General features: G+C 46.7%; 2 protein-coding genes across 2 annotated transcripts; one reads left to right on the top strand and one right to left on the bottom strand.

Annotated features, from left to right (window-relative positions):
• The first annotated feature begins 952 nt into the window (after positions 1-952).
• Positions 953-5200, top strand: rexo4 (REX4 homolog, 3'-5' exonuclease). Its single transcript, XM_072661868.1, has 8 exons — positions 953-1235; positions 1643-1953; positions 2345-2497; positions 2945-3138; positions 3320-3408; positions 3541-3615; positions 4197-4271; positions 4614-5200. The coding sequence occupies exons 1-8, from the start codon at positions 1029-1031 to the stop codon at positions 4776-4778; spliced, it is 1269 nt and encodes a 422-aa protein (XP_072517969.1). The 5' UTR covers positions 953-1028; the 3' UTR covers positions 4779-5200.
• A 3638-nt stretch (positions 5201-8838) lies between these two features.
• cacfd1 (calcium channel flower domain containing 1) lies at positions 8839-12340 on the bottom strand. The gene is made up of 5 exons (XM_072662095.1): positions 12032-12340; positions 10202-10274; positions 9735-9860; positions 9285-9392; positions 8839-9004 (listed from the first exon to the last, which is right to left on the bottom strand). The coding sequence occupies exons 1-5, from the start codon at positions 12141-12143 to the stop codon at positions 8914-8916; spliced, it is 510 nt and encodes a 169-aa protein (XP_072518196.1). The 5' UTR covers positions 12144-12340; the 3' UTR covers positions 8839-8913.
• Positions 12341-12632: the final 292 nt, after the last annotated feature.

The following is a 12632-nucleotide window of genomic DNA, read 5'->3' as shown; positions in this document are numbered from 1 at the left end:
ATCAGGGTTGTCCAAACACTTTGCATAAGACTGTATTTTATTAATATTATTATTATTATTATTATTATTATTAGCCCAAAAGCCGTTAGCTGGCTAACGTCAGCGACATAATTTCATTCATGATTTAATGTTTCATTAAGCAAACGTTGTTTGTAAGTTGTTATTTTAAATGTAGTCTGTGGTAAATTAAAGGTTTATTTTAACATTTATAAATTTTAAGGTCAAATTTGTCTTGTTTTTGGATCATATTGGCCTGAGAGAAAATGCTAGCTAATGCTAATGCTAGTAGCATTAGCTAGTAGCTACTAGTAAGCTAAGGAGCACACGACAGCATGAAACTAACAAAAAGGGAATGAATTGTGAAGGACTGCGGTGTATTTATTAGAAATTAATAAGACAATAATAATTACATTGATTATATTTAATTAAGAAATATTAAAATTAATGTAAAAATATTTGGAAAGCAAAACAGCGACATCTAGCGTTGAAGCTCGGGTAGCGCAGTCGCATAAAAGGCAAAGTCTGGCAAATGAACCATAAGACAAACTTCTAATACTGTTAATTATGAATAATTAATATGTTACTTAATTAATTAAACTGTCAGATTAACACCAGCTAATTGCGAAAACCCCGACATTACTTCCAGAATCCTCTACTCGGAACCCAGTAGCCGCGGTCAGGACCGTTTCCCCCCGTCGAACCGCTTTAGGTGTTACACACAACCGAAACACGCGTGGTCGCTGCGTGGACCGAAAACCATCGATTTCAGCAGCTCAGACTTTTTGTTAAATTAATTTTCGTAACTAACCCGTTTCTTTAAGGCTCTGCTGTTTTTATTTCGCAGCACTCAAAGCAGCCGCTGTCCTTATCAGCTCTGTTTTCGTAGAAAACAACAAGAAATAGAGGAGACGGGACGGAGGACTGGGGAGACGGGGGAGCTGGGAGGTGGGGAGGTGGGTGATGGCGGTGTGACCAGCGCTTTTAGGCTTTTTTTAAAAAGGACTTTTAAGGAACATCCTCATCTGAAAATGTCCAAAGGGAAGCACAAACGACCCAAGACCCAAGTTCGTGCTGCAGCAGACCGCCAGGCTAAAGCTAAGGGTCCCGACGACGGAGAGAAGAAGCGCACGTACTTCTTCCAGCGTGTGGGGAAGAAAGTTAAGGAGAGGAAAAGCCTGATCCTGCCACCCAGAGAGGCTCAGCAGTTTTCATCAAACTGGAAAACCCTCCTCGGCGTAAGTGCAGTAAAGTTCTCCTAAAAGTCTTCAGACAGGGCTGGACAGGACGGTCCAGACAGTAGGGGGGATCTTTAAAGGAGAAGTTGGGTGAACTCTCAAAGTGCCATGATTGATTACTGAGCCCAAATGCTGTCGATCCACCTAGACAGGTTTGGTATCTGACGTGTGCTTCTTTAGTTTGCAACAGGAGATGCTATGCTAACGTTGCTAACAAACACTGGACTTGGACTGTCACCAATGAACTCACCCCCCCCCCCCCTTAAAACCTCTTAATCTGTGTTTATAAATGCATTGTTGATCTTTTTTGCCCTGGATCAACAAAAACATTGCACTTCGCACCGTCAGAGGGTATGAGTTGCGTCTGTTATACTTATTTTATGTACTGTATGTTCTTATAATTGCAGGTTCTCAACTCCAAACCGGCTGCAGACGGCAGGAAGGGCTCTCCGCAGAAGCCGCAGTCAGCAGTAAACAAAGACGACCATGAAACTGCAGGGAAACGTGTAAACAAAACAGGGCACGGCCCGCAAAAGGACATGGTTAAGACACCGGAAGGCTCGAAGAAGGCCGGTGCCCAGCAGAACGGCAAAAGTCCCTCGGTACCCAAACAGCACAAAGCTGAGAAGAGGAAAGCGAAGGACGGAGAAGACGGACCTGCGAACAACAAGAGGAAGAAGAAGAAGAAAGCAGAAGAGGTGGAGAAGCAGCCGACAGAGTGAGTGTTCGTAGTTGATCGCGATCGGTTAGATGTTCCATCCCCTAGTGTTGCCACAGCCATCCGTCAGTGTGAATGATCATCCCTCCCCATAATTATGCTAGCTAGTGTGGGGGCTCTCCTACAGGTATGTTGCACTGTGCTAGCCTTCACGTCGGATACATGTCCGAATCGCGGGCGAAAGTAGAAGTTCCTTGAGGAGCATTTGGAGGTTCGTCAGATTGAAACTGTGGAGGAACCTCTTGAGGAACTTTGAGTTAACTTTTTCTGGAAGATCCTCCACAGTTTCAGGTGGAAGAACCTCCAGATGTGGACAGGTTCATGGCTTGCTAGCTGTGGTGCCGTTGATGTTCGGAAGGGATAGTAATAAGCTCTCCGTTTCTTCTAACAGACTGGATATCTGGTTTGACGACGTCGACCCCAATGACATCGAGGCCACGCTGGGCGCGGAGGCTGCTGAAATTGTGAGGAAGAGGAATGGCGTGTCGAAGAGCCATGCGGAGAGCACGGAGAGAGTGTTGGTGAAGGAGCGCGCTTTCGATGGGTACGTCTAGAACCGATCAGGTTCTCCATTTCACGTCCACCGATCAGCCGCTTGCTCAACCTGCATGTTGAGTAGGTCCCCCTTGTGCGGCCACAACGGCTCTGACCGTTCAAGGCGTGGACTCCACAAGACCTCTGAAGACGTCCTGTGGTATCTAGCACCAAGACCCGTTAAGCATTAACGTCAGCAGCAGATCCTGTAAGTCCTGTAAGTTGTGAAGTGGGACCTCCATGAGCATTGTTGAGTCTTGGCTTGCCTTCGAGCATCTTTGGTAGGTACTGACCGCTGCATACCGAGAACATTCCCACAAGACCTGCCTGGTGTTTTGGAGACGTTCTGACCCAGTCATTGTCTAGAACAGGGGTTAGCGGAGTACTCCTGTGCCTGTGTCTGTTCTTAGGGCTGTGTACATCTAACGACACATTCCTCTCCTTTTCTAACGGTCAGACTGACGTCCGCAGTCGCCATGGACTGTGAGATGGTGGGGGTGGGTCCAGACGGAGAGGACAGCATACTGGCGCGTGTCTCCATTGTGAACGTCTTCGGAAAGTGCGTCTACGACAAATACGTCAAACCCACGGAGAAAGTCACCAACTACCGAACCGCCGTCAGTGGCATTCGACCGGCGGACATCCAGAAAGGTCAGTGCGAGCGAGCGGACGAACTTTCCTCACGAAGCGTTGCAAAAGCTCAGGTTCCGAGAAGATCTCAGACCTTGATTAGCAACCGAGACCTCTTTTATTTACAGAACGCTAATGCTGATATGCTAATCACGCTGGGTGCGCTTGTTGCCGTTCTTATTGTTGAAGTTGTGTTCTGCAGGAGAGGACTTCAGCACAGTTCAGAAGGAGGTGGCTGAGATTCTGAAGGGGAGAGTACTGGTGGGACACGCCCTTCATAACGACTTAAAGGTGCGGTACACTGAACTTCAGGTGCTTCCGCTCTGCTGCTGCTGCTGCCTGTGGATCTTAATTGAGTCCTTTTACTGTGAGATGATTTATTTATTTATTTATTTATTTATTTTTCTGTCCCGTCTCGCACAGATTTTGTTCTTGGACCATCCGAAGAAGAAGATCAGAGATACTCAGAAGTACAAGCCGTTCAGGAGGATCGCGAAGGTGGTGTTAGATCTCTGATTGTTGGGTTATTGGTGGGCTTGTTGATGGTTTGATCGTCGCCTTGTCTTTTCATTATTGAGGCCGTTTGCTTTAACGTCTACCGCAGCACATACTACTGTCTAAACACTCGTAAATATGAGGCTCTGAGGGCAAGGCTCGAGTTCTGTACCAGGCAGGATCGCAGGAAATGCTACAGGGGACATAATAGAGGTGATTTTACGCCACGGAACCTTATTTTGGACCCAAATTCTCCAGCTGATGGAGATCCGGCAAGCAAGGCCTGCTTGGGTTTCATGTCTTGAGAACATGGTAATTCTTCTTCACCCTGGTTTCAAATGTAGAAATCAGTGTGTTCCAGCTGTTGTCCACCAGTGCTGGCTCTCTACACCGAATCGGCACCCCTGTGTTACGTTATTGAGCATTTCCACACTCCATCTAGGCATGATTTTGATGGAACCGATATGACGAAGATGAAATGGATGGATAAGGAAACGGTTAAATTTTGGGATTTTACTGACTTTCCTTTTTCTCTCTCTCTCTCTCTCTCTCTCTCTCTCTCTCTCTCTTTCTATTTCGCACAGAGCGCACGACCTGCGCTGAGGGTTCTGTGTCAGGAGGTTCTGCATGTGAAAGTCCAGCAAGGCGAGCACTCGTCCGTACGTATTTTCCTCCCCTGGGTTCTTCAGATGTTCTGCAGGGTACTTTAAACTGTAGAAGAAGCACAATTGTCCAGTCTCTGCTATTGAGACATTATTATTTTTATATATGACTTATGACTTATTATTTTGTATAGATACACATTAAGCTTATAGGCCTGGAAAATGTCTGTTTAAAGCTAATGAAAAGAACCAATTGCTGCAATTCTGGAATCCAGGCACAGAAACGTGTAGGAGCTCATTGAGCGGTTACGTTACGCTCTGAAAACAGGTCCCAGGCCCATCTAGCCGATCTACCAGGTGTGTGACCCGAGAGTGTGCATTTCTGTATTTCTGTTACAGGTGCAGGACGCCCAAGCGACCATGAGGTTATACACACTGGTGAAGGCACAGTGGGAGGCGGAGCTTAAGGCCAGCAGGGGTCCGAGCAAAGCCCAGAAGAGCCTTTCCAAACTCGGAGCCAAAAAAGCACCCGAGAGCAGCTCAAACCAAGACCAGACAGACTAGCCAGCCGAGAGCTGTTCTGGCTAATCTGAGAACCGCCGAGGAGCCCCCCAAAAAAAAGCGAAAGACTAAATGGCCCGTTATCCAGGACGGTTCTGAGGGCTTTGTCTGACTGTCTTAGGACCAGAGCGAGAAATGGGACGAAACACGCTGATCTTCCCACTTCGGAGCTGAACGTGACGTTGGTGTCTTTTGCTTGTTGATGGGTTTCGCTCGCAGCCGCCCATCCCCAGCTCTTTCTTGCCTGGGCATCCGAGCTTGTGTATGTTGTGGAGGGTGCAGTGGAGTCATGGCAGTGTCCCATAGTTGGATTGTATTGGTTGAATACCATTGCAGAACAGATCATCTAGCAGATGTTTAATTCTATATTTCTTTGAGATTCTCCCTCATGAATATATGATATTAAAATATAGAAAATGTAAAAATGTCCTCACCTGAATGTCTCCATTTATACGGATTGGCGGTTCTCGTCGCCTGAGACCTACGGTTTAAAGGTACCACATTATGGAAATCCTCGGAAAATCCAACGCTATCTCTATTTGATGAGCTTAAAAATGTGATAAATTTGACTAGTAATGCGTGCAAGAGACGTTTAAGGGGAACCTTGAAGGTGGAGGGTGCAGGGTAATCGGGCTGAATTTGCGAAAAGTCTCAAACTATGATCTTTCCAGATTATCCAGTTTCTTCTCTATAAATAACCTGACTCGTGATACCACAGAAGTCAGGGAGTGAAAAAGTATCAAGACTAAAAAGTTTGTGCAAATGTTTGGAGAAAAAAATGAAATAAAAAACAGCATATGATTAAGAAGCCCTTGCCAACTGTTAAGCATGGGGTTGTGCGGCAGCCAGTGGCATAAGAAAGCTGGCTTCGGCTTCTGTCTTGCACGATATCCACGTCCCTGACGGACTACCCTCAAGAAATCCCCTGACCTAAACGGTGGTAGATCTTGAACGTGGTGTGTGTGTGTGTGTGTGGGAGAATGTGAAATTAGGCTAAAATGCTAACCACCAAGACTCAACCAGGGCAGCTTTAAAAGGCAGATGAATTTATTCTGTAGTGCAAGAAGAAAACAAACGAAAACGTAGGCTAAAATAGTCCAAAACAACAGAAAAAGGTCCAGTTTATAGTCATGTCCACACTAAAGACACTCTTCTCATCAACACAACACAATTCTACACACACATGCATACACACACACACACACACACTTCGGAGCACAACCAAAACACAAAATATCTGGACAAAATTAAAGTCAAGCCTTAGCTTCATGCTTAATGACTTTAGTGTTTGACATTTCTCCATTTTCCCCCTGGAAAAGTAGTACAGTGTCTGTGGTTACAGAAGAAACAGCACTCGCCCAACAATGCTAACAGGGCTAACAGTGTTGCAAAGCTACTGGGAGCCAGGCAGCACGATGCTAAGTTAATCGGTGCCTGTTTGTTATTAGCAACGTTAGCATTCTGAGGGGAATGCTTCAGCTACGAATGGTAGCTTGGCTGAGAAAAGGGAGGAAAGCTAGCAAGTGTCTGGCGCATGTTGCTAGCTTCCATCTAGTTAGCCAGATTAGCTTAGCTTCTTTTGTTTTTTAGCTCAATCTGCAGTAATACGGCTCAACTGGGTTTGGGAATTCTCAAAAAAAAAACAATCGTTCAGTAGTCGGCAAACACAATCTTGCTAATGCGTCTGTGGGAAATAGTGTCATGCTCTACGAATAGCGTGTTAAGTTGTGTGAGAAGATAATTCTTACGTTATAACGTCAGAAAAAGTCGCTGCTAATGGGGGTTCCGGTGATGCCGTGTTGACTACGTACGTTTTTAATATTTACCATGCAGCATTATCCAGAATTCACAGTAAGTAATGTTGCACAGCCCAGTTAGCCCACCGCTAAGCCCGAGAACGGGATCGTTAAGCGCCTATGCTGCATGTTTTACCGGCTCGGACGTACTTAACAGGTGGTCAAGTCCTTAGGGAGGTCAATCGAGGGCCAATGCGTAAGGTCCGAAGACTAGACCGTGCCTAAGAGTGGAAGTTTGGAATCCTGGTTTAGAATCATTAGCGATCATTAGCGTACGCTAGGAAGTATTAGCCTTTTAAAGAGAGGTGAGACGGCTGGTTTCTTTGCTGGTCTAGTTTGAGCTCTTGCTGGTTTCATCATGGCGTTGGAACTGCCGCCAGAAGCTGAGGTGAATCGGACGGCAGGCTAAGTCTCGGCCGCATAGCTACGTAGCACGTAGCATAGCATCTCCCTTCCTCCTAAATGTTCATTTTTGACATCGCTAGACTTTCGTTTTGCGGACCACGACTTTGCGGAGGCCGTTTTGTGCACTGAGGAACCTGAATACGTACGCTTGGAGCATCGGGCTACTTCACGCAAAGCTGTACCCGACGTTTAAGCTCCGTGGAAAGATTTCCACCGTAATTAATTCATAAGAAATGAATGTATCTAAAGTCTTTGAGAACGCTCTCCCAGTTTGAGATGGGTTTCTGTGTGGATCTAACCCGGCTAATCCGGCCGAACTCTCACAGCTACCGACCGAAGCTAACGGCTAACGCAAACATCACACCGCCACAGAGCAGAGGTACGGGTCGTTCTCGGTTCTGAAGAAAAAGAGCCCTTCAGGTCGGGGACCTCGTGAAAAGATGGCTTTAGGAGAAAAGGCTAAAGTCCCAGCCGTGCACACAACAACAAACATCCCTGAACTGGGAGCAAATAACAACAGGCTAGCATGCTGCTAACCTCAGGCTAGCTCTCGTAAAAACATGGGTTCTGCTTCTTGAACGTTCTCAACTCAACTCCGAAAGCACTCGGGGTCGTTCTCTAGGTCCAGCAGTGGGTCAGCGCTCGGAGAACTTTGGTCGCCAGTCCTGGCTACGCTCTCTCGGGTCAGAGACGCTAGGGCGAGAGCTAGCATGGTTTGTATTTTTGGGGAATTACAGCAGCATAGCAAGCTTACATTCTTTTTTTTTTTTTCTTCTTCCTCAAATATCAGTCGTGTGAAGGCAGGTTAGTGACAAAAAACACACACACACACACACACACACACACACTCACAGGCGCGAGAGCTAGCCACGTAGCTAACACTCCCGTCAGCGATCCTGAACAGCAATCGCGCCGTCCTGCTTATACAGAAACCAGGTGACCTGATGGTCAGTGATGGTACCAGATCACACTATCCGGATGGTATATGGTGTGTTCTAGACTAACTGAAAGGGTGCTAATGGGTTCTAAGGGGATCTTGAGCGGGCCCTGCTGGTCACCATTCAGCCGGTGATTCTTTTACAGATGGGCCACAAGGAAGGTTCTAGTTCCCGGCAAAAATAACAGAGACGTATCCACCCTAGTCTCGATTTTCGACGGACAGAAAAGAGGATTCTGAGGATTTTTGGTTAAAAACAACAACAAAAAAATGAAGTCTCATTGGCTGACATTCCCAATACCTGCAGTGAATACTGGTTTAACCATATGTAATATATATATATATATTATATATAATCTACGAGAGAGGGACAGAAGGTGACCGTTGCTTCAGTAACATGCATTCAGATCTTCTGCAGAGACGCGGGAGCGTGAGGTTGCTCTAGATTTAGTGTCCAGTTCATAAATTATTGATAAATAAGGAAGAAAAACCAACACGAAGGAGGGAAAGAAATCAATAGAGAAATCAAACACGGATCTCCTCAAACCTGATGTAGCAAAAAAAATCCACATAAATAAAAAAAAAAAAAAAACCTAAATAAATCTAAAAAAAAAAAAAAAAAATCTAAAGTAAAAAAGAAAATCCCTATAAATAAAAAAAGAAAAAATAATAAATAAATGAACATAAATAAAAAAAAAAAAACTAAATTAAAAAAAAAAAATCCACAAAAAAACAGAAAAAAAATCTAAAGTAAAAAAGAAAATCCCTATAAATAAAAAAAAATAAATGAACATAAATAAAAAAAAAAAACTCTAAATAAATCTAAAAAAAACAAAAAATCCACAAAAAAAAAAACAGGAAAAAAATCTAAAGTAAAAAAGAAAATCCCTATAAATTAAAAAAAAAAAAAAAAAAAAAAAAAAGAAGTGAGATGGAGAGAGAGGGGCAGGAGAGGTAGAAGAACGAGGGCCAACAGAGGAGAAGCAGGTTGGAGGTGGGGTCATGGGGCCACGGCGTCCGTGGTGCCGGCCAGCTTTTCCTCGTCGGCCTGTTTCTGGTGCTGCAGTCGGGCGTAGCTGACCGCATCGCCCCTGTGGAGAGATGAGGGGAGGGATTTGAGGGGGAATGTGAGTGAGTCAGTGTATTAGGGAGACATTAGCCTGGGGCAGTGCCTTTAAATGATAATACGTTAAAATAATGAAAAAAACGTTTAAATATTATTAATAATAATTAATATTAATTGTTTAAAAAAGTGATAATAAAATGGTGAGAAAATAAAACGGACATTAAGACACAGACAAAAGCAACGTGAGAGAGAGGATCTATATAATCGCAGGCATCACTTATAATGAACATGCAGGACTTTCTCACTTCTTCCCGAGGGAGGCGAGTCCGTACAGCACCCCTGTGGCGAAGGCGATGGCGTTCCCAAACAGAGTGGTGATGGACAGACTCAGGAAGACCGGGAAGAGCGCCATCCTGGAGGAGGGACAGGTAAGGAGAGAGCCTGTGACTCGACTAGTATTTCTACGCCTTCAGCTACTTTAAGCTACACCCATTGCTGACACCATAAAAGAAGTACTGCCAATAGATTAGGACTCTCTCTGGAGCAGATCAACACTGATGAAGCTATCAGCACCATGCTGCCTAACACCATGCGTGGGCTATAGAGGGGGGGGGGTGTAAATCTGCATAAATAAATCTTTGGGACTATTTTGCGGAACAGCACCCTGCACGTATCCCTCCGCCATACAGTTAGAACAAATGGCTTTATATATAATATATATATATATATATACTCTCACACTCTCTCTCACTCACCCGCAGTACAGCAGAGCTTTCTGCCAGGGCCGCATCCGGTCCGCCCGGTCGGCCACCGCGTTCGCAAACTCCACAAACTGACAGCAGAACGGCACCTCGCAGATGAACAACACACACGCCGTCAACCTGACAGCACACACACACACACACACACACACGTATTAGTGTTACAGCGGATTCTGAATAATCAGTGGATGCTGAATAAGGAAGTACTACTGAAGTAGGTACTAAGTAATTAGAATATTAAGTAGGTACTGGATCAGCGGGTACTGACTAATTAGCACCTACTGAATAAACACTAGTTACTGGACCATCAGTATGTACTGACTACTACTGAATATTACTATATGCTGCATAATTAATAGGTACTGAATAAAAACCTGAAACGATAGTAGGGACTGAAGTCATAAGTACTTACTGTCCCCACAAATATATATATATATATATATATATACACACACACTTACACCATCCAGACTCCTGCGGCGATATTTAAGGGGTGCACCGTCACACAGTTCCAGACCCCCATCACCGCACATGCTAGAGAGAGAGAGAGAGAGAGAGAGAGAGAGAGAGCGAGAGAGAGAGAGAGAGAGAGAGAGAGAGAGAGAGAGATAGTGACTGATAGCTTTCATGCAAGTGCAACAGTATTCGTACAGGAAGCAGCCAAAGGAAACTATTGTGGCCAAAACCCTCCCACTGAAATGCACTGAAATGTGTCCGTAAACTTTTAACCAAAAATTCCAGCTTCTCTACAGGTCCCATTTTACGAGCCACAAACACCAAATACGGCAAAATCTCCTGAACCGATCCACAGTCTTCACACAATGCTCAGACACTTAATCCCCATAGGAACGAATGGTGGACGTTTTGGCCAAATGTTTGTGGACGCAGCTCTATTAGCCACACAGCTTTTAAACCAGGTTTTGGCAGCCTACATTTTTGCCAAAAGTTTGTGGACAGGAAAGGTTTTGGCAGACAACATTTTGGCCAAATGTTTGTGGACTAATTGACCAAAGTGAACCAAAAGCTTTTGGGTACAGCTCTACCTGGCCCTAGCAACACCTTGGCAACCAACACTGCTGAGCTGCAATCACACTGTAGTCTAACTGTCGTACCCCCTTTGGCTACAGATCACAACCCATGGCAGATTCCATGATCCTGCTGTAGTGTGTTCAGTACGAGTACTGCGAGCCTCCGACTGAACAGATCACACACACTTTTTGGAGGCTTTGCTTAACAACTGTATAGGTCAGTGGGGTTACAGAACAGAGGGCTATTCATGGGGGGCTGAGTGCACGCACACAAACACACACACACACACACACACACACACACACACACACACACACACACACACAGTACGCATGTGTTGACACTGACGCTCTGTCTCCCTACTGAATAATACTGAGCGCATTGTGCATCCCCTCCGCTCTGTGTGTGTGTGTGTGTGTGTGTGTGTGTGTGTGTGTGTGTGTGTGTGTGTGTGTGTTTGAGGTATTTTCGATCCAATAAGCCAGAACATTAAGACCACTGCTAGGTGCCGGGAATAGCACTGGTGGTCTGCTTCCAGTGGCTCCAGGTGAACAGTCCCGTCTTGAAGGTGATGCGGTGGCGGCAGGCGTAAGAACCGAACTGTGATGTTCTAGACTGGGTCAGAACATCTCCAAAACATCAGGCAGGTCTCGGGTGGGGTGCTCTCAGAGAGGGGCATGGGTTCATACGGTTCACTCGATAAACGAGCAGGTGTCCCAATACTTTTGTCCCTATAGTATGCAGGCAGCGTGTGTGTTAGTTTGGGTGCCGTGACTAATAGAGAACATGAGACAGAGCAAAGGGCGCGAGAGCGAGGGCGCGAGAGCAAGGGCGCGAGAGCGAGGGCGCGAGAGCGCGAGAGCAAGGGCGCGAGAGCGAGGGCCACCAGCGAATGGTTTCACCCATCCAAAGGACTGGACCTGGACTCCAATCACGTACACTCATCAAAGCCTTAGCCTTAACATTCTGCTTGTCCAACCTAGCAACAGTTGCCAGGAAATGACGCGTTTGTGGGCGGGGCCTTCACAAATATGCCCCTCCCTCCGATCCGATCAAGTCCAGGGATGGAGAGCCTGACAACCTGGACTAGATCCAGATCCGGATCCGGATCCACTTAAGCCAACCTGCCTACCCAGGTCCATTCCAGCTCAGGCTCCGGAACCAGCGCCCTCCACACTGAGGCTCGAACCCTCCCAACACCTCACACTCTCATGCACAGCTCGAGCGCAGTAAACCACACGTGTTAAAAAGGCCATACGTACAGATGCCACCCAGCACAGCGCCGATTTTGCAGATCCACCGGTACCACCAGGACATGCCGTCCTCCTCGCTGGCAGCTTTGGTGGGAGCTGCGGCCTCCTCCTCCGAGCTCATCTTACTGCTCAATTATTCACAGCGGCCGCAGAGCAGCAGCGCACGACGCCTCCCTGCTAGCGGGCAGCTCCGGTGACAGCGCCGGGACACGGTCAGCGGGCCGGACCGAGCGGAACCCAACCGAACCGCTCGATCCTGGTGATGCAGGTGGGGGGAACACTGAGGGACACCGCTTGTTTATCCGCTCTCGCCCTGCTTTACCAGCAGACCCGACCTGACCCGAACCGACCCGAACCGACCCAGCCGAACAGCGCCGCCGCACTTCCGCAGATCCCTCCGCCCTCCGGGCTGTGTAAAGCTGTGGGGATCCGGCCCGGTTCTACCGAGAAGACACCGAATCGGGGCGTCTTAGTGGCCCATTGTTTGGCTGCTGATCGCGGAGGTTCCCTCGGTTGCGTTGCAATAGGGGCGGAGTCTAGAATACGTCAGCGTGCAGCGTCATCTTCCTCACGGGCTTCAGGGTGCACCTCGAATGCGCAGACTGATTTT

The sequence above is a fragment of the Salminus brasiliensis genome, chromosome 18 (assembly GCF_030463535.1).
Source record: "Salminus brasiliensis chromosome 18, fSalBra1.hap2, whole genome shotgun sequence".
Lineage (NCBI taxonomy): Eukaryota > Metazoa > Chordata > Actinopteri > Characiformes > Bryconidae > Salminus > Salminus brasiliensis.
This window is presented reverse-complemented; position numbering and strand designations above follow the sequence as displayed.